Source organism: Balaenoptera musculus, chromosome 17 (assembly GCF_009873245.2).
Source record: "Balaenoptera musculus isolate JJ_BM4_2016_0621 chromosome 17, mBalMus1.pri.v3, whole genome shotgun sequence".
Classification (NCBI taxonomy): Eukaryota; Metazoa; Chordata; class Mammalia; order Artiodactyla; family Balaenopteridae; genus Balaenoptera; species Balaenoptera musculus.
In genome coordinates, this window is record NC_045801.1 from 62,362,037 (window position 1) to 62,384,656 (window position 22,620).

Genomic DNA, 22,620 nt, shown 5'->3' on the forward strand with positions numbered 1-22,620 from the left:
AAGTGATAGATTTATTTAGAGAGAAACACACTCCACAGACAGAGTGTGGGCCATCTTGGAAGGCAAGAGGCTTCGAAATATGGGGTTGGTTCGTTTTTATGGGCTGGTAATTTCATAGGCTAATGAGTGGGAGGACTATTCCAACTTTTGGGGAAGGGGTGGGGATTTCCAGGAATTGGGTCACTGCCCACTTTTTGACCTTTTATGGTTGACCTCAAAACTGTCATGGTGCTTGGTGGGTGTGTCATTTAGCATATGGTAATATATTACAATGAGCATATAATGAGGCTCAAGGTCTTCTGGAAGTCAAATCTTCTGCCATCTTGGACCTAGTTGGTTCTAACCAGTCTTTGTCATGTACTATGGCTATATCATTCTTTTAAAGGTTGTGCCCTGCCCCCTTCTGTCCTGTTTCACTTTCATTGCCGAGGGCCAGGGTTTGATCCCTGGTCAGGGAACTGAGATCCCACAAGCCATGAGGCACCACCAAAAAAAGGACTACAATGGTAGCTGTCTTATTAGCTCTGGCTGCTATAACAAAACTACCCTAGACTGGGTGGCCTAAATAGCAAACATTTCTCACAGTTCTGAAGGCTCAGGAGTCCCAAGATCAAGGCACCAGCAGATTCAGTGTCTGGTGAGAACCCACTTACTTCCTGGTCCATAGAACACAGGCCGTCTTCTCCCTGTGTCCTCACAGGACTGAGAGGAAACAAGCTCTCTCTCTGGCGTCTCTCCTTGGAAGGGCACTAATCCCATCCTGAGGGCTCCACCCTCATGACCTGATTCTCTCCCAAAGGTCCAACCTCCAAATACCATCACATTGGGGGTTAGGGCTTCAGTGGATGAATTTGGGAGCAGGGGATAGATCCAAACATGCAGTACCTAAACAATAGCTAATTCTGAGGGCTGGGAAGTAATCACGGCCCACCAGCCCCTGCCACTGTGCTCTAACCAGGAGGAGGGCTCCACTGCCATTTGCTAAGTCCTTAACCTGCCTTTTGACTCTGCACCCACAATGGTCAGCATCTTTAGACAAAAGAACATCTTTTCTAGCTATTATGAATTATTCTCATAAATAGTGTGGATTTTATTTAATGGCCAGGCTTTGCAGCTAGAACTTTTTCTTTCCCATATGAGAAGTGAAATTTTTCAACTGTTTAAGAAAATCACTTTGGTCTTCTAACTAACTCCTCCGAGTGTCAGTGCTCCTAAAATTTCAGTTTTCTGGTAGATGCTAGTTTTATTATGAGTCTGGAGCATTTAAGGTTTTTGTTATTCAACCAGAAAGCTTTCAGTTATTGATAAATATCAACATCCTCATTCAATGAGATTTGTTAATGATAAAAGGAATTAGTATTTTATCAAATTCTGTAGAATTTATAAAATCTGAAGCTAAGTAATTTTTGATAAAAAGCTGACTGATCTGTTGACTTAGCCATACGCCTTTGGAAAAGATTGTAATTTAGGGAGGAAGCCATAGCCGACCCAGTATTTACTAGTAATTTCAGAAACATATTTGCATAAAGGTGTGGATTAATATTTTGGCCATCAATACAACCATCAGTTTCTTACCTTTAAGAAAAATTTCTTACTGTTCTATCTACTCCTAGGGTTAAACATTGAAATTCATTTTTTAATTAACTTACATTTGAAATTTCTTAGGTTTATTTTGCTAATATCAACACAGGTTCCCACCTTTTAAAAATTCTCACCATTTTAATTATCTAAATGTAAATAAATCAGGTTAACATGATTAACTTTCTGAGAGTCAACCTCCATATAGGTAAATGGTTTTCAAAACAATAATTTTGAGAGCATTCATCAGTGAGCATTCATCTTTTAAAATATTTTAACACTGGTATGTCAGTATCCTGATATTATAACTGTCTGTGCTAACATCACCACTACTGAATTTGTTAAATGTGATAACTCACTTCTCATTTGGCTTTCAGCATTTACAGCCATAGGTTAATAAAGCCTCACATACATATTAGTATTGGTTTGCCTGATTTACAAAGGGGAGATTCAAGCAATGCAAGGCTATATCGTTTATACCTTTGGGTACCCAGTAGTGGGGTTCAGTTGATTTCCAGAACTCCCCAAGGGGAAGTGTGTGCCCCAGTGTTCCTCATATTAGATGAGTTACCTAGTTCTTATCTGTAATAGTCTTTCTGTAAAACGTTACTAATAGGTATATTTGGTAAATTCACAGCCTTCTTGTTTAGAAACAGCATCTGTCTTACAAATGTGCAGAACAGTCGGATCCTGGGAGTTGGCCAAGCATTGTGCAGCTCTGCAGGCCGGTCTCTAGGGTTTCCCCAAACACCCCAGGAGAGAAGGGAGGCCAGCAGCTCTGCACCTCTGTCAGGAGCTGGAAGGCAAGACTGAGTTGGCACCTTCACGTGGAGAATTTAACAATTAACCTCTTCCTTAATAACGTAAAGCTGCCTCTCACACCCCTTATCACTGTTTTCTTCACAGACAGTTAGGAAGTGACAAAATCATCCTAAAGGTAGTCAGTGAATGACCTTTAAAACAAAAGAGCACTGCATACAATTTCGAGGTAAAAAGACACTGTGTAAGTTAGAAGTTTACAAATAACAACATGGAAATTGATGGAAGAGTTCACACTAAAGCAGACATTTGAGGGGAAGCAGACTGAATCCATCTTCGTGAGCAGCTGTGAGAGATCCACTCTGAGTCAGCATCACCGTTTGTAGGGTGGCTTGACCAAACAATCTGCACAATTTTCGGCAGCCAGCTTACTGGGACAGTGCAGGCTAGCGGCTAACGGTGTGGCCTCTGGTGCCAGACTTCATAGGTTCATGTCCCAGCTGTGTTACTTACCAGCTCGATGACCTCAGGCAAGTTTCTTGACTGCTCTGTGACTTGATTTCTTCATCTGTACCTGTATCAAGGGTTGTGGTAAAGATTAAATGAGTTGATACTTTATAAAGTTCTCAGCACAGTGCCTAGCACAAAGTAAGTACTCAAAGAGCATTGACTGTTAACTGAGTTTGCCTTAACGCTAGTTGGAGCATAAATTGTTCATAAATATTCCAGTAGGTTTTGACCCACCCTCAGGATCACCCTGGATATTGATCTAGAAATCCAGAGACTCTTCTGGGACACAGGCTGACACTTAGGGGAAGGGAAGCCCTGGCAAGGATCACTCTGCAGCGTCCCTCCAGCCTGTGACTCCTGTGGACTCAAGTCCCAGGAGAGCACATTCTATGGGATGCCAGAATTTTTTGTAGGATTTTGCAGTATGGCAGCTTGTCTAGGAGGCAGTAGAGGTATCTTTAGAACCTTATCATCAAATAGACTAGTGAGGAGTCTTCTCTTTAGGAATCTCAACTCCTGAAAACTACCTGCACTTTTCTGTTAGCAAGTACACCGGTCAGCCTCTGAGTTTGAGATTTACCCGACCTTTCTTCTGAATTGTCGTAAAACCTAAAGCATCCCTATCCCTGTTAGATCAGGTTTGAACCACACACACACACACACACACACACACACACATTCAATAAATACATATAATTAAACTTTGCTTTTTCCATGTTTTTGGAGAAGTTTGAGGTTTAACATAATCTATACTAACTCTTCAGAAAGTTCTTCACAATTTTAAATAAGTGATTGATAGTATCTTGAAGAAAAAAAATTTGAGTTAGAACATCTTTCCATATTTTGACTTCCTGCACTTTATTTTCTAACTGCCTGAAAGTTTCTTCCAAACAAGACTCGCACTTTGCCCTGCCACAGCTTCTTTTATTACACCTGTCCCAGTCAGTCTTGAAAATCAAGACTGATTTTTTTTTTTCATTTTGCTATTTTAAGCTACAACTGGCCACCACAGTCATATTTATGAGACTTCACCTTAAAGCTTTCCACCCTGTACCCAGCCCAGGTATCTGAAGAGCCCAGAGGTCACGTCTTGGTATCTGCCTATTAAACACAGCATCCCAGAATTTATTTTTTACCTGGTTGCTGTTTGAGTCTTTTATTGCTGGTTTACCCTCATCTTTCATCCTTAAAAATAGCTTTATATAATGGAGCTATACTAGTAGGATAAATATACATGTACTTGTATATTAGAATATATACGGGAGAAATACATGTTCAATAGTGTATGTATATAAATATATACACACACACAAGCCCAAAATACTAACCAATTCAAAAAGGTTAGATGAATTCATAGAACCTTGTAAGGATTTACGAAATGGGAGTTAAAGGTCCAGGCACACCTTAAGTCTTTAAAAGTAGCTTTACTGAAGGTGCTCTATTATTCTGCTTTCCTAGGGTCCGTGTAAGTCACTGAACTCCACACTGTATTGCTCTGACCCTGTTACTTTTCCTCATCATCTTTCATATCACTGTCTTTAGGAATTATGAAATGAAATCCACTCACCCAAAAGAGTTGAGACGATCCCCAAATTCTTAACACGTTCATGAGCAAGATCTAATCAGTCTGTGTAGTAATAGCATTTCCTTCATCTCCATGCTGAGTAATAATGTTGAAAGATCATCTCAATTATTTTCTGAGTTATAAGAGTTTCCTACATTATTTATATGTTCTAAGTTAACCATAATTGAGGAGTTACATAGGTTTAGAACACAACTATACTAAAAGAACCATTGGTCATTATCAAGATTTGATGTTTTTCTGATACTACAGTATCATAGGATGTAGATGAAAATGCCATTTTAAAGAAGTTGATGGGAAATTATTTTTAAACTAAGGCCTGTGGGTTTAATAGAGATAAAAAGAACATGTAGCTCTGAAGTGAACAGACTAAAGTTTAATCCCAGTTCTAACTTGTTCAAACTGTGGCTTGAGTAACCTTGGGCAAGACACTTACCCTCTCGGAGCTTTGTAAAATGGAACTAATAGTCACTGTGAAGAATTAAAGTGTTTGTTTTCCTCCCATTTACTTGGGGTGTAGGAACTAGGCTTTTTCTTCTTCCTAACAGTCCCTACGTCAAGAGCACCCATTTTTATTCCTCCTCTCTCACACCCTGATTTTATTAATCACCCTGTTCCTCATTTAATACAGTGAATATATCAGTTCAACCACCACCTCCATAGCACTTGGAAAAGTACCAAAAGATTGGTTTTCATTAAATATTGGTTGCCTGGATGAATTGGGCAGCCCTTTATGTGTGGGTGTAGAGTGGTGAACAAGGCAGTGCCCCTGTGGAACTCAGTCTAGGGGGAAAGATGGCACTTAACAAGAAACGACAATGAAGTGTGAAGCGTTAGGGTAAAGAACAGGGTACGCTGACCTCTACCAAGGAGGTTGTGACCTCATCATAAAGGAGGCGTCCTTGAAGGACATGAGACTCAAGCCCTAGGTCCTGCGAGATGAGCACTGGACCAGTGGCAGTTCCAGTCTCCCTTACTCACTTACCCACCCCTCCCCGCAAAAAAAAATCACATCAATACAACACTTGAGGACTCTGACCCAGTTTCACTGTAGTCTCATTGGATAGTCAAATATAGTACAAGTGTTTCCTCATCTGTAGAATGAGAATAAAACTACCTACCCAACCTCTCTTATATGGCAAGTTTTAGAACACTTTTAATGCTACTTAAGAATTAGACACGGACTTCCCTGGTGGCGCAGTGGTTAAGAATCCACCTGCCAGTGCAGGGGACACGGGTTTGAGCCCTGGTCCGGGAAGATCCCACATGCCGCAGAGCAACTAAGCCCGTGCGCCACAACTACGGAGCCTGTGCTTTAGAGCCCGTGAGCCACAACTACTGAGCCCGTGTGCCACAACTACTGAAGCCCGCGTGCCTAGAGCCCATGCTCCACAACAAGAGAAGCCACCGCAACGAGAAGCCCGTGCACCGCAACGAAGAGTAGCCCCTGCTCGCCACAACTAAGAGAAAGCCCACGTGCAGCAACAAAGACCCAATGCAGCCAAAAATAAATAAATAAATTTATAAAAAAAAAAAAAAAGACTATTTTAATAGTAAATACTAAGATCGCGTCTTTGTAATAAAGATGGCCGAGCACGGGCAGATCTAAAAAGATGGGTCATTATAAGGTTTCTTTGTTTTTTTTTTTTTAAAAAAACAAGTAAATTTTGGGTACCCGGGGCTATGTGGTATTTATTATAGCAGTATTTGGCAAAATAGGACTCTGTCATTTGTTAAAATGTAACCTGATTTCTGAAATGTTGTGGCTTTAAGCAGAGGAGTTAAAAATTAGACCTGCACAGTAATTTCTGAAAGGGCTCAATTTCCCACTTGCAGCTTTTACCTTAAGGAAGGGATAGTATCCAAAAAGAAAACCAGGAAAAGCAAGAGTCAAAGAACCGCATTTTGAGTTTTTCGTAAACTTTTCCAGAGCAGCCTCTTTGTCCTGCAGATTTCACTCTCCCGTTCTAACTGCCTTTATGAGGAAATGATTCTTCCTTATCCGACGACTTACACCTTAATCTTAACAAAAATGCGTATCTAATTCCCATCAGTTTTTAAACCCTTTATGGTGAGCTGTGTCTCACCCAGACTGTTGCCCAGTGTTTCGAGGTGAAGTCGATTATTTTTTAAGTCGTTTTTTTAGGTTTAATCAAGACCGGATTCATCTTTAAGTGAAAGTTCAGAGATGGCTCCATTTAAATACAGCGTAGCTATTTTTAGTTTATACCTTTTGGAACTGCCGTCATTCTTCATACCTTATTTACTGCAACTGTGTTGGGTCTTTTTTAATATTTTTTGGTAACTGGTTTTGTGAGCTCATTTATCTACTGCTATCAACATGGAAAAGTGACACTTGTTTTGTTCTATTTCGTTTCCAGGGCCCTAATTCAATCATGATTGTCCTCGTCATGCTGTTGAATATTGGGTTGGCAATTCTTTTTGTTCACTTTCTAACTTGATTGGAATTAGGAAAGGTAAGAATAGCCTTAATTTCTCTATAAAATCACAATATATAACATTTTTTTTCCCATATTCAAATTTACATTTTTTTTTTTTTTAACAACTACGTATTGTCCTTCACTTTAATTTTGGCTGTGCCTGAATGTGATTCAACATAGTTACTTAATGATATAACTGTTTTGACCCTTCAGTGAAGTCATGACAACTAGTGGTGTTAGCCCACAGTTCTCTGCAGTGGTGTCATCAGCCCTTTAAATGGCACACCCCGGTCAGACTCAGACACAGGGAAGGAGGCTTGGAATTAGGATGGGATCACCAGAGAGAGAGAGAGAGAGAGATGAAACTTGGAAAATTCAGCCGGAGGACCCGCTCGGTCCCCCTGGGAATGCTTTGGGGTCCTCTGGGAGCTGAAGCAAGCAGCCATGTTGGAGAGCAAAACTTAATAATCATTCTTTTTTAAAATCTGCTGAAGCAGCCCCATCCGGCGAAGTTCCTGGCATTGGCTACTCCATCTGTCCTAGCAGAGTGTGACTAAACTGGAAATGTATGGAGCTGCATTTTTTTTTTTTTTTTTTGATGGAAGTCAACAGCTGCCTTACTATTTTACCATCTGACGTTTCTAGTAGGGAGCTGGGGAAACAAACGACTGCCCGAGGAATGTGGTCGGAGGATTGTGTTGCTGTGGCCGTGGTTCCAGCATTCACTCCTGTCTCATTAGAAGAAGTAGGTAGCAGCATCACTCACCAGTCTTATGCCATGACCTGCTGCTTTCTCATCTCCTGGAACGTCCCGGGAGAGAAGGTTTCGTTGGCTTGTGCACGATTATGTTCATTTCTGCTGTTTATTTAAATCCGACGTATAGTCATCTACAACACGCGGTCCTGGCTGGATGAAGCACATGTGTCGCATCTCAAGGAAAAGAAACAACAGAATGCTAGAGCAAATGTGTTTCTTTTGATAGCAATACATCATTCTTCATGTCGTTTAGTCTCCCTAAACCTGTAAAAGGCTATTTAAAATTTAGCAATTTGAAGCCATTACACCTACCTAAGAATAATTTAACTTTAAACATTTTTAACACTACTGAGATGAATTATTTACGCACTTAGGAGGTGCTAGATTTTAAAAGCTGAAAGACAACAGAATTCTAAGAAGTATCGTCAAAACGTTGCATGGATTGCAGTAATCGGTGTTTAAAGGATTCAGTTTCACTGCTGACGTACTTCACCAACCAAATAAAATCTTGTCAGTAGCTATGTTAATTCCCATGAAAGTTAAGCAAGATGCTATTAATAACTGCTCTTCTTTTTTTTTTCCCCAAACTTAAATTTTTGTTGAATACATTCAGGTAGAGCATAAAGCTTTGTTAAATCAGTGCTTCTCAATTTTACGCCTTTCATGTTTTTCAAAGTCCTTTTTGTAATTGTATTTCACATTTTAAAGGCTTAGACAATTTTTAAGTATCTGTCTTTTGCAGTCCTTTGTTATTCTGACATAATCTGATTTTTTTGCTGTTTTATAATTTATTCTTTATTACTCAGAAGCATGCTTATTTAGAGAAACTACGTGGTCTTTATAAAAATAATTATTTGAAAAGAAAATCAGGGGAGGTAAGTTATCTGTCCAATCTTAGTAAGACGTTATTGAGGAGAGGGAGCTATTCCTAAACATTTTCACGATCTGCATGGTTTAATCAGATTTTTACCTTATCTGCTGCTGTTCCGATGCAGAAGAGACAATTCCCATATTAGCACAGGTGTGGACTGAATGCTTTGTCACCTGCAGGGCAGTAACGCAGTGGTGTTTTTTGCAGAAGTACAATATGTTGAGAATCCTGGGTGTGACCAATATGGAATAAAGAAGAAAGCAGAAAGAGAGCAAATAAAAATTACAACTTGTATATTTATTTATTTTTTACATTTTGCTTTGACTTTTAAATTTAGGAAGTATACGTTTTTACCCAAGAAACGTTTCAGTTCCTGCGTCAGTCTCAATATTCTCACTGCTCCTTCCTAACCCCATAGCTCTTGATGCTGGGAAAGCTGATTTTTTAAAAAAATTAAATAAAATATTTAATCTTAAGTGTTTATTTCGAATGTGTAATGCTTTGGAAATAATGGGTAACATAATAAAGGATATGTTTATAAAGTGAGCATGTTGGTTCCATTTATAAATGTATGTATGATTTATAAGCTTTTTTAAAAACAAAGCTCAAATTGTTGGTATTTTTCTAAAATGTGCACAGCTGTATTTTACATGAAAGGCTCTTTCTAATGGGTTGTTATACTGTACTCTACATTTTGGACAGCACATGAAGTCTGCCAATGTCCTTAATAAAACATGACTTTGTTTATTTAAAGTTTCTTGCTGTGAAAAGGAACTCCCTACCTGCGAGTTCCGTTATTTATAATCCTTGAAACCAAAATGTATAATGTACAGTTTTCACAACTGTATCTGCTCTAATAAAAAAAAAAAAGTTGGTTATTAATAAAGTTGCAGGTGTTTCCTTTACGAGTAAATTACTGCCTTGAGTTATGTGGAATTTTTGGCTGGTGATGGCGGTGAAAGAAAGATCTGCTGAGAAATTAATAATAGAAATGGGGGGGAGCAGTGCTCAAAGAACCCACCTGGCAGAAGGTCTTACGCTGCACCGTTACGTTTTTTCTTCGTCTCTTTCATCTTGGGCCTTTGGAATAATTTTGCAAAGTAAGGTTCATCGCTCTGCTTTACTGTCTTCGTTAATTGTATTAGTGCCTTATCCCGGGTTTTGAATCTGCTCCTGTTTTTAAGGAAAACTTAAAGATGGAGTAAGTCTCTCTCCTGCATGGGCACTTTCCAGTTACAGTTTTTTGACCATTGTGGCCCAAAGAAATTACTATGTTGCTCTGGCCCCAGCTGCTTAGGTCCAAAGTGCAGCTGAATAAACTTGCTGCCACTAGAACCTGCAGCCTTTGAAGCCATCCTCGGTGCTGGTGTCGGCTGGCTCCGTGCATCAGCAGGCAGCCTGTGAGGTACAATAAACGGACCTTCTCCAGAACAGCTTCCCACGGAGCTGCCACGGCGCTTTGAAAATTTTTTAAGTTAGCCACTCCTGTTGAGGGCTGAGGTATCGAAGACCCCCACGTAAACAACGCCCAGTTACCGCCTCTAGGTGTTAACAGATTTATCAACTCACGTGATTCATCTCCTAGCAAATCCTAAGGGAACAGAACACAGAACAGACTACTTTGGAGCAGGCGGGAGAAGCACAGGGTGCTAGAAAGATTATTGACTCCAGATTCGTGTCCAAACCACATGTTTTGGTGGCTGAAGCCAAAGCTAGGGTGAAGACCGTGTGGTTGGGAAATCTGGAAAATATTCTCCGTGCCCTTTTCGTACAATAACTATTTCAATAGTCGTGGTGAGCAGCTCCCTGGGCTCAAACTGTGCACTCGCAGCCCTTCCCCAGGCTTTGGAGAGCAGTGTAGGCTCTTCTCTCCAACTTCATAGGCAGCTGTGGACGTGGCATATTCTGCCAGGACAGTGCCACGATCCATCAGGCTGTGTTCGATTATCCCAGGTGTATCAATTACCTGTGTCCAACATTTCCTTCTTACCCCCAAAGTACCAGAAAGGACTTAGGGTTCTGTCATAGCCTCTACAGGGGTCTGACATATGGGAGTAGGAGAAAATATCAGCATATACAGAATGCAGTGAATACTGATGAATGCAGTGAACATGGATGAAGTTTTGGCTGTGGTCATGATTGATTGGGGATTCTTCTCTAACCTGTGTCCCTGGTTTCCTCATCTGTAAAATGGGTATAACCATAGCACCTCATAGGAGGAGGAAATGAGCTTATTTACGTTAAGTGCTTAGTACAGTACCTGGCGCATAGGAACTGCTTTAATACCTGTTAGCCTTTACTAATTGGAAGAACTAGGGGAAAATTTAATTCCTGTGTCTCAAACACATTAAAAAAATATAGTAAGATCCCACTAAAGACCTCTTTATAAAGGTTAATTATGCCACAGGTCATATGATGTTCTTTCTTCAGTGGTAGTCATTGAGTCTCTCTCACTGTGAAAATCGAAGGCCACACTTACAGAGCTCCGTCTCTACACTAAAATGTGATTTTTAATATAGTAGGATACGAGACATTCGCTTTACAAAGAACTTTCTCGTCTCATTAGAGTCTTACAAGGTCCCTGTGAAAGATTTCCTGCAGGTAAATGACTTGCCCAAGGTCATGTAGCCAAAAAGTTATGAATATTTGTATCAGAGTCCCAGATATGACTCTAAATGCTGTGCTTTTTCATTTCATATATTGACTAGCATTATTCCAGACTGTCATACTGATCAGCCATGAAAAGGCAGGAAATATGATGAAATTCAAGGTAACAGTGTGGGTTGAATGAGCCCATTTCCGTAAGTTCCTGAATGCTACTCAGTTGATGTAACTATAACAGAGTCTATCAAAAGTTCTGAATAAGGTACTTAAAATCCTAAATGTTAAGTGTATTTAAGTTTCCTAACTTTCAGTTAGGTATTTATATAAGATGTTGATTTTTGAACCTTAAAAAATACTAAATATTACTAATAAATGTTTAGTTCTTAAGTGCCATCTTGCTTGGTATTTTGGAGTAAGAGGCATATTACAAATGAACTTGGTGTGGGTTGTGTTTGAACCTGATCTCTAGGATTACCCCAGAAACTGCACATAGAAGGCCTAAAAGATGTAGATATATATCATGATGTTCTTTTGATACTTTATCTTAGTGTTCCATAGAATTGCCTTGGTATTCTCTTGAATCCCAAGTCGGATTTAGGTAAACTATTAGTAGAATTAACACAACATGTGAGGGCCAGAGATTTGGTCAGCTAGTGATTGATAAGGCTGTTTGCTTACTGTGGTGAAGAGTATTATCGATCTTTGAAAAGAATTTTGGAGAGAAGGTGTGGAGGCAGAGATAAAATCAGTGGAAGATGACCGCAATGTTGATGTACAAGTCTTCCCTTGTCCCCATCCTTGCCCCAAGCACACTCATTCATGAAATAATCAAGAACAATACTGAACATTCAGTGGAATTCATGATGATACTTGCTTCAGGGAAAGCAGTGGAAGAGGGCTTTAGTTTAAGACTGTATGTATCACATTCCTGCCACTTATTGCACATATTTGAAAGAAAAGAATCTGATAAGTATCATGTCCCTAATTCAGTAAAAGTGGAGGCAAAGGTGAGAAGCCAAAAGTCATCTAATTTTCCCATGTTCTAGGCATGTTTTAACAATCGCTCTGACCACTAGAGCAAATACCTAGAAATCAGGTAGCTGTTTCCGAAGGTGATAAAGGCCAAGAAGATGTTCAAACGTAGCATCATTGTGGAGCTAAGAGGTGGTGGACCCCATCACCTAAGAACTAGGCGTGGCATTTGAAAAGCAGTTTTATATCAGATAACAACCAAATAAAAGTTAGGAGAGGTTAGAAACCTACAAATCCATACAATATTCAAAAGGATAAACAAGTATCACTTAAGGCTTGTTATTCATCAATCCACTGAAACCAAGCAAGAATTTGGGAAATAATCTCAACACAAGAAAGCACTAAAGAATGAAACATATTTGTGCTTCAAATAAAAGTTTTGGTGTTAACTACATCCAACGGGTTTTGTCAGGATACAACAAGTAATGTGAGGAATTCTTAATTTTTTTTTTTATTTCTCATTGGGCACTAAGAATATTTCCTTACTTTGCAATTTGGCTTTCTTCTATTAGAATTTTTGTGCACTGAATTATCTTTCCATTTTTTTCTAATAATCATGTCCATTTTCTCCTTCACAAAAGAGTATTACTAACCAGAATAGATCCTAGCAGACTATAAGTTTTTATTGGTTTACTCTATAAATTTACCTGTACTTGTGCTGACTTCCAAAGACTACCTGAGTAAATTATAAAGGAAGTACTCGAAACCTATTTGCTGTCCTGCTCCAGGCCCTCAGGAGTTTTCACGCTGCCTGTGTGTTCAGTACACTGCCCAATGCCCTGTGCCCCGGGAGGCCCCAGCTCTCCATCTCACCTAATCGTAGCATCACTCCTTATCAGGCTCCCCACACCAGGGGCAAGCTTAGACACACACAACGCACCAGTGCAGTTTGACGAACAGGTCAACTTAACTGAGGATATTAATTCCAATAGAGAAGCATAAGAAGGCCTCAAAATCAGGCACATCACTTTCTCAGATGCGGTTTTATGAAACCAGCGACACACCTCCTTTTGAGTCGTCCCCATATTCACTGGATATGCCAACACCAAACATCTCATGTCCATTTGGGGACCCTCTAAGGATAGTTTTGGTGTCTGTAAGATGGGAACAATAATATCTGCCTCATAGTGTTTTTGTAAGAATCAAAGTAGGTAAGGTCAGTCAGGTTCTTGGCACCTGGTAGACTCTCAACATATAGCAGGTATGATTACACTTAACACTTTCACCTTTCTTAGCAATGTTTACTTATTCCTTCATCGATAAACTTCTAGGCCCAAGAAGGACTCTTTCTTGCCAAGGGTGCCAGTTCAGCAAACCAAAACGTAGATAACTTTCTAGTCCCTGCTCTACTTGACCAGAAACACAATATATACAGTCAGCCAATCAACCCCCAAACATCAAGCCCACCTAGACCTTCTCACCCCAAAGTTGACTCTGTGGCTCCAGCCAATTAGATATGTTCAGTTTCTCTTTTCCTTGTTCTTTATTCTTTATCCCATAAAAGCTTCCTACCTTCTGCCCCATTTTGCAATTCTCCAAAAGAAAACTATCTACTTCATCAAGTGTAAAATAAAGTTTGTTTGTATCACCTAAATTGTTTTCTTTATTCTTCATGATTACTCAATTCATGTTTGTTTACATTCACTGAAATGAAATTCTTTGGCTAATAAGTATCAGGTCCTGCCCGAAGGAACGTATCTGCATAGAGAATCAGTTGTACTTTAAATCATTTAAATGAGTTCCTTATCAAAAGCAAAAGGCAGACAGTTAAAAATCAAAGCTTGTAATGATCATCAGGTTTACCGGTGTGTATTAATGCGTTTCTCCTAAGAAGCTTAGGAATGTTTAATAATACGGAACACTCATTATATACACTAGGTACAACTATTCATTAATGTCTATTGATCACAGAAACGTTATAATAAAAGCTACAGTTAAGATGTACTAGAAACGAGCTTGACAAAGGCTTGCCACGGTGATGACACTCTTGGCTGTAGGAGCAAGCTTCCTGATCCATGTAGAGCGTCAAGATTTTCACTGATACACAGAAGTGTGTTAATGGGCCCCGCTATTATGTTTAATCCCTGTGGTTATGAACATAGGCAAGTGGCTGTGCCTTTAAATTAAAATATATTGAATCAGAAATAACAGCATGGCAAAAACAGCATCATGTCAGATCTCCCAGAGCTCAGGAGTTAGTGTAGCATGCATTAGTTTATAAGTTCTGTCATTAATATTTATGGAAAAAGAACAGAACAGAGGGTAAGCAGGTATCTGCTCTAGGCCAGTGGATAGCCACGTCCAGAGAGCTTATCTCAAACCCTGCATTAAGCTAAAGGTGGTTGCTTTTCTCCAAAGGGTAACAGGAAACAGTTCTCCTTCTTGAAACATTGTATTCACTATTTTAAGGAAAACCTAACATTAGATGAAAGTCACCTTCTGGGACTTTAAATAGCTTTTATATCATTAAACACACTTCTTTTCCCCTCTCGCCAAATCTCATTCTGTATTGACCACAGCAGGAAGGAGACTTGCAGTGGTTCTTAAACTTGAACGAGCCTTAGAATCACCTGGAAGTCAAAAGCTGCTGAGTCCCACAACAGTTTCTGATTGAGTAGGTCAGGGTTTTCGCATTTCTAACGTGTTCCCAAGTGATGCAGATGCTGCTGGCCAGGGGACCACACTTGGAGAACCACCGCTGTATGTAATCAAGCAGTACACATGTATCAAGCACCAACTACAGCCAAGGCCCTTGGCTTGGCTGTGTGTGTGGTGTGGCAAAGAGAAGAAAGAAGAGTGAAAAAGAATACATGCATACCTAATGTGTGTATAGCAATCATGTTATTTGATCCTTAAAATACCTCTGGGAACTATAAAGCACTCTCCCCATTTTGCATAGGAGAAAACCAAGGCCCAGAGGCGTGGAGAGAATTGTTTAACAAAACACAGCTGATAAGAGCAGAGCCACGGCTCCCAGCCAGGTGCCTCTGGCTCCAAGTCCTGGATATTCCCTCCCCTACATCTCAGCAGCTCTCTCCTCTGGCCACCAAGAGATTAGAACACAGGGCGCAGGTGGAGAGCCCTTCTGGCTGCCATCAGGCAAGACAACATGGAGGTTGAGTCCTCAGGATTAGTTGGGATGAAACACTGACGTCTCAGGCATTTTCTGTTACACGAATGAGAGTCATTCTCAGATCCATGTAGTAGTTTATCTATAGATATATCTCTCAAACCAGATATGAAATTGGACCTCATTCTCTAAGATCTGCACGCTCAAAAACTTCCGTTTTATCAGACAGTGCTCACATTTGCAAACCTACACATAACTCCCTCTGTCCATCTGTGTAGACTTTCTCCCCTAGTTTTGACAGAAGAAAGAAAACTACGCAGTTAAAGATGACACACGACAGTGTCTGCACATACAGATTCCGTCATGTCCAGCCGACCTTCCTCAGCGACCACCAGGCTAGAAGAGGAAGCTCAGTTAGCAGACAGAAGACAGATATTGGCAGGAAGCAGGGGGGGTGGTTAGGAAAACATCCCGATCCTTATTTTTTGTCAGGAGATGTGTGTAGGACTTAGGAAATCAGTCCTACAATCAGCATCAGACAAGTCCCCTATCTGCCTCTGAGTTTATTTTCAACATTAGGATTTTCCACAAATGGCAAAAATAGACAATACGCAGAAGGGAAAATGCACGCTGTCAATAAACATAAAAAGATGCTCAACCTGACGGATAGCCAGGGAAATGCAAATGAAAATAATGAGATTTTTAAAATCCCGTGCCTGCCACATCGATTACATTCTTAGCTGAAATGGAAAAAGGGCTTGATCTGGAGGCAGCACTGGATCTCAAATCCAGATCTTCTTTACTTTCCAGCTCTAGGAAGCTTTCCCGGGTTCCATGCAATGTCCCTCCTCAATGACTGCAGACCACCTTGCTTGACTCTTATAGCACTTCATTGCATAAATCATCTGGTTTTCAAACCTGTCTCTACTACTAGGCTGTGCGCTCCTCATGGGTGGGGAATTTGTCCCATGTCTCTGCCCCAGCAGTGCCTGGTACACATATATGTCCAATAAGACTGATAAGTGAATTAATAAAACTGAAATCACCTTGCCCACTTGGGCAACTCACAGACTAGTGTAAGATAGCCATCTTCCACAACTTGCCCTGAAGATATCACTCCCCCACCTTTTTTTTGGTTTTACAGTGTTAATATTACTATGCTAAATGGGGGGGGGGGTGAATATTTTGTGGAAGAGTAAGAAGTTTTAGATAGTTTTAGAAGTTTAGATGTCACTCATTTCCATTTGGCAAAAACTATGGCTGAGTGCCTTTGTAAAGTTTGCTAAGCAATTTGATGATGTTTCCACGAAAGCCAACAGATCATCTATTGGTTAAGAAAATGATTTCTAATCAACAGGTATGAAGTTTCAGTAAAGCAAGACATTCTAGAGATCTGCTGTACAATATTCTATCTGTAGATAACGATACTCTGTTTTACACTTAAAATCTATTAAGAGAGCAGATCTTATGTTAAGTGGTCTTACCACAATAAAACGATTTTTTTAAGTGTTTCTTAACACCTTGAATGTTTTTCAGACATTAAGATAAGTGGATGGCAGAATGGATGCTGGGAGCTCATTTGGAGAGGAGAGTTCCTGATTCCTTATTTACCTTAGAGTGGCAACTGTGGAGGTGAAAAGAAATGGACAGATTAGAGCAACACTGAGGAGACAGAATTAACTCGAAGTAGTGTTTGATTGGGTGTGGAGGCTGAAGGAAAATTTGGATTCAAGAACGACACCCAGGTTTCAGGCTGGAGCAGTTGGGTGCTTCTTAGGCCCCTTAACTAAGACAAGGAAGGTGGGAGGAGGAACAGGTGTGCACAGGTAAACTGAAGACACTGAACTCAGTTTGAGATCAGAGGTGTTGGTGAGACAGGCCAAATGGAGAGAACGCCATTGGGTATACAGGTCCAAAGTGCAAGAGAACACTTTGCGATCAAGATACGTACTGAGCGTAAAGAGAAAACATCCACTGATATGCAATTATTTGCTCTTCTCTTTACAAATTATTCTACCTATTCATTACAGTAGGTCCCGCAACAAGACTACGTTCAGATTTTTTTTTTATTGTGGCAAAATATACATAAGTTTACCATTTTAAGTATACAATTTAGTGGCATTCAGTACATTCACATCATTGTACATCCATCGCCACGATCCATCTTCAGAAGACTTTTTGAGATATTTAAAATTTGCCTCCCTTCAAAAAAATGACTATTTTGTCATTAATTTCACTAATTTGAGGGTTTTTTAATACAAAGGTGTTTCAAGTTACTATAATAACTTGTTTTATCCCTGAGTCTGAGGTCCCTGAATATCACATCAAATGCACAATTTTTAAATCGATTCTCTAACAAGGAATTTGATGACTAAACTACTGTAAATATCTGTGAATGCTTAAGCTATCTTCCATGAAGGGTCAAGAAAGTTCTTCTTTACGAGGAGGAGCCTAGGCTTTGCCACCGAGTCCAAGGGCAGTAAAGGGGCAGCTGCTAATCACTACTGCACAAGCCCCTTCCTGCACGAGGTGGAATTGGCTTCTTTGTCCACCTTCCTGTTGTCTCAGCTTCCTGTGCAATTGAGCCCACTGCTGCACTCACAGATAAATTTAAAAAGCAACAATTTAAATTTAAAGTCCACCAGTCATTTTTAATCATTATATAGAGAGCGCTACTTTTTATTTACTGAAATTTAAAAAGAGAAAAAAAAGGAATGAGAAGAAAGGGAATTAGGCTTCTGTAGGCCCTAGGATACCAAAAAGGCAAAAACATCTCTTCTTCTAAAATGGTCTTTCATTTCTCTTATCCCCTAGAAAACAGAGAGACTACCTACTTACCCATGAACATATCTACTGATCTACAGTTAAATAATAAATCACTGGATAAACCAGAATTCTAAGTTGCCAAAAACCTTATTCCAAAACCTCAGCTGCTTAAAAAATCTCCCACTAGGGTAGGGAATGATTATCAGGCAATCTTGCTCCTCCTTGCCAAATTTTTGCTTTCTTGGCCTTTTTTAATCCTTGGAGGTGGCCGTGTGATCTAATTCTGGCCAGTGAAACTCTGCTGAATCTTCTGGAAAACTTTTTGCTTTCCTGATAAAAAAAGATACAGAGCAGAGACCTCAATGATGCTGCAACATGCACTTTTGTTCTATCTTGGGTGTAGATGTGATGTTATTTGCTATGGCAACCATACTGCAATCATGAGGGAACAAGCATAAGAACAAAAACTCAACAAGAACAGGGGAGCAGAAAGTTGGAAAGAGCTTGGATCCTTAATAACACTGTTGAACTTTTCTTGTTAAGTAAACAGTAAATTTTCATTATCATTTAATCCCCATTAAAAAATCTCAGCTCCTATTAAAATGGTAACAAAAAATAATTTCAACCTTACATATATGAAAAGATAAAGTTGACAAAGGTTTAGCTAGACTCACCAAGAAAGAGGATTCAAAATCAGAAGTGAAGGAGGAAACCACTGATAACACAGAAATACAAAGGATCATAAGAGATGAAATTTATATGCCAACCATGAAAATTACATGCCAACAAATTTGACACCCTAGAAGAAATGGATAAATTCCTAGAAAGATACACTCTACCAAGGCTGAATCATGTAGAATTAGAAAACTTGAATAGACTGATTATTAGTAACAAGATTGAATCAGTAATGAAAAACTTCAACAAACAGAAGCCCAGGATCAGGTAGCTTCACAGGGGAATTCTATCAAACATTCAAAGAAGCATTAATACCAATCCTTCTCAAACTCTTCCGAAAAATAGGAGAGGAGGGAACACTTCCAAATTCATTTTAAGAGGCCAGGATCACCCTGATACCAAAACCAGACAAGGACACCAGAAGAAAAGAAAATTATAGGCCAATATCTCTGATGAACATAGGCACAAAAATCCTCAACAAAATATTAGCAAACAGAATTCAATGATACATTTAAAGGATCATATGCCATGAGCAAGTGGGATTTATTCCAGGGCTGCAAGGATGATTCAACATCCACAAATCAATCATTGTGATACACCACATTAACAAAATAAAGGATAAAAATCATATGATCATCACTGTAAGATACAGAAAAAGCTTATGACAAAATTCAACATCCATTTTGGTAAAACTCTTAACAAAGCGGGTAGAGCAAGAACATACCTCACCATAATATAATACAAGGCTATATATGAGAGGCCCACAGCTAACATCATACTCAATGGTGAAAAGCTGAAAGCCTTTCCTCTAAGATCAGGAACAAGACAAGAATGCCCACTTCTTGCCACTTTTAATCAACATAGAATTGAAAGTCCCAGCCATAGCAATTAGGCAAGGAAAAGGAATAAAAGGCAACCAAATTGGAAAGGAGTAAGTAAAATTATCACTGTTTGCAGATGATATATTATATATGGAAAACCCTAAAGACTTCACCAAAAAACTGTTAGAATAAATTAGTTCAGTAAAGTTGCAGGATACAAAAATCAATATACAAAAATCTGTTGCATTTCTATACACTCTCAGAAAGAGAAATTAAGAAAACAATCTCATTTACAATTACATGAAAAAGAACAAAATTCCTAGGAATAAATTTAAGCAAGGAGGTGAAAGAGCACTGAAAACTCTAAGACATTGATGAAAGAAACTGAAGAAGATGCAAATAAATGGAAAGATATTCTGTGTTTACGGATTGGAAGAATTAATGTTAAAATGTCCACAGTACCCAAAGTGATTTAAAGGTTCAATGCAATCTCTATCAAAATTCCTATGGCATTTTTCACATAAATAATCCCCAAATTTGTATGGAACCACAAAAGACCCCAAATAGCCAAAGCAATGTTGAGAAAGAAAAACAAAGGTGAAGGCATCACGCCCCTTGATTTCAAAGTATATTATAAAGCTACAGTAATCAAAATAGCATTTTATGGCATAAAAACAGCAACGTAGATAAATGCAACAGAATAGACAGCCCAGAAATAAACCCATGCATATACGGTCAATTAATCTGAGACAAAGAAGCCAAGAATATAAATGAGGAAAGAGCAGTTTCTTCAATAAACGATGTTTGGAAAACTGGACAGCCACATGCAAATGCATGAAACTGGACCACTATCTTACACCATCCACAAAAATTAACTCAAAATGGATTAAAGACTTGAATGTAAGACCTGAAATCATAAAACTCTTGGGAGAAAACATAGGTGGTAATCTCCTTGACATCAGTCTTGGCAATGGTCTTTTGAATTTGGCACCAAAAGCAAAGGCAAAAAATAAACCTAAAGCAAAAATAAACAAGTGGGACTACATAAAATTAAAAAGCTTCTGCACAGCAAAAGAGACCATCAACAAAGTGAAAGGCAACCTACTGGATAAGAAAAAATATTTGCAAATCATATATCTGGTAAGGGGCTAATATGCAAAAATATAGAAATATATCAATTCAACACAATAGCAAAAAAAAACCTGATTAAAACATGGGCAGAGGATCTGAACATTTTTCCAAAGATGACATACAGATGGTCAACAGGTATATGAAAAGATGCTCTATATCACTAATCACCAGGGAAAAGCAAATCAAAAGCACAGTGATATATCACCTCACACTTGTTAGAATGGCTATTACCAAAAAGATAAGAAATAACAAGTGTCAACAAGGATGTAGAGAAAAGGGAATCCTTGGGAAGTATTGTAGGGAGTGTAAGTTGGTGCAGCCACTATGGAAAAAAATATGGAGGTTCCTCAAAAAATTAAAAATAAAACTACCAATTCCAAATCTGGGTATTTATTCAAACAAAACAAAAACACTAATTAAAAGATGTATGCATCCCTATGTTAAGTGCAGCATTGTTTACAATAGCCAAGACATGGAAATAAACTGTCTGCCAACAGATGAATGGATAAAGAGATGTGGTATCTATATACATACACGTATACATACAGTGGAATATTATTCAGCCATAAAAAAAGAATGAAATCTCACTATTTGCAACCATCATGGATGGACCTTGAGGGCATTATGCTCAGTGAAATAAGCCAGACAAAGACAAATACCATATGCTCTCACTTATATGTGGAATCTTAAAGACAAAAACAAAAGCCTCACAGAAACAGACCAGATTCGTGGTTCCCAGAGGTGGGGGTGGAGGTGGACAAAATGAATGAACAGGGCCAAAAAGCAAAAATTTCCAGTCATAAAGTAAGTAAGTCATGGGGAATATTATGTCCAGCCTGGTGACTATAGTTAAGAATACTATCTTATAGTACATTTGAAAGTTGCAAGGAACAAATCAAAAGTTCTCAGAAGAAAAAAAAATTGCACCTATTAATGGTGATGAATGTTAACTAGACATATTGTGGTGATCATTTCACAATACATATAAATATCAAATCATGATATTGTACACCTGAAACTAAAGTTATATGTCAATGATACATCAATAAATAGCTAAATAAAAATCTCTGCTGCAAAAAAACTGCAAAGTTAGCAAAAGGAAAGAAATCATAAAGATCGGACCAGAAATAAATGAAAAAGAAATGAAGGAAACAATAGCAAAGATCAATAAAACTAAAAGCTGGTTTGTTGAGAAGATAAACAAAATTGATAAACCATTAGCCAGACTTATCAAGAAAGAAAGGGAGAAAAATCAATAGAATTAGAAATGAAAAAGGAGAAGTAACAACTGACACTGCAGAAATACAAAGGATCATGAGAGATAACTACAAGCAACTACATGCCAACAAAATGGACAACCTGGAAGAAATGGACAAATTCTTAGAAATGTACAACCTTCCGAGACTGAGCCAGGAAGAAATAGAAAATATGAACAGACCAATCACAAGCACTGAAATTGAGACTGTGATTAAAAATCTTCCAACAAACAAAAGCCCAGGACAGGATGGCTTCACAGGAGAATTCTATCAAACATTTAGAGAAGAGCTAACACCTATCCTTCTCAAACTCTTCCAAAATATAGCAGAGGGAGGAACACTCCCAAACTCATTCTACGAGGCCACCATCACTCTGACACCAAAACCAGACAAAGATGTCACAAAGAAAGAAAACTACAGGCCAATATCACTGATGAACATAGATGCAAAAATCCTCAACAAAATACTAGCAAACAGAATCCAACAGCACATTAAAAGGATCATACACTATGATCAAGTGGGGTTTATCCCAGGAATGCAAGGATTCTTCAATATATGCAAATCAATCAACGTGATACATATTAACAAATTGAAGGAGAAAAACCATATGATCATCTCAATAGATGCAGAGAAAGCTTTCAACAAAATTCAACACCCATTTATGATAAAAACCCTCCAGAAAGTAGGCATAGAGGGAACTTTCCTCAACATAATAAAGACCATATATGACAAACCCACAGCCAACATCATCCTCAATGGTGAAAAAC

General features: G+C 38.9%; 1 protein-coding gene across 4 annotated transcripts in view; it reads left to right on the forward strand.

Moving 5' to 3' along the window:
- JPH1 (junctophilin 1) overlaps window positions 1-9,380 on the forward strand; it is an 80,014-nt gene extending 70,634 nt beyond the window's left edge. The window contains exons 5-6 of one of the 4 annotated variants that reach the window (XM_036830310.1): window positions 6,811-6,906; window positions 7,365-9,380. In XM_036830310.1, coding sequence (XP_036686205.1) covers window positions 6,811-6,891 — 81 coding nt within the window. In that variant the 3' untranslated portion in view covers window positions 6,892-6,906; window positions 7,365-9,380. The other 3 variants (XM_036830309.1, XM_036830311.1, XM_036830312.1) reach the window with 3 other exon arrangements.
- The last annotated feature ends 13,240 nt before the right edge of the window (window positions 9,381-22,620 follow it).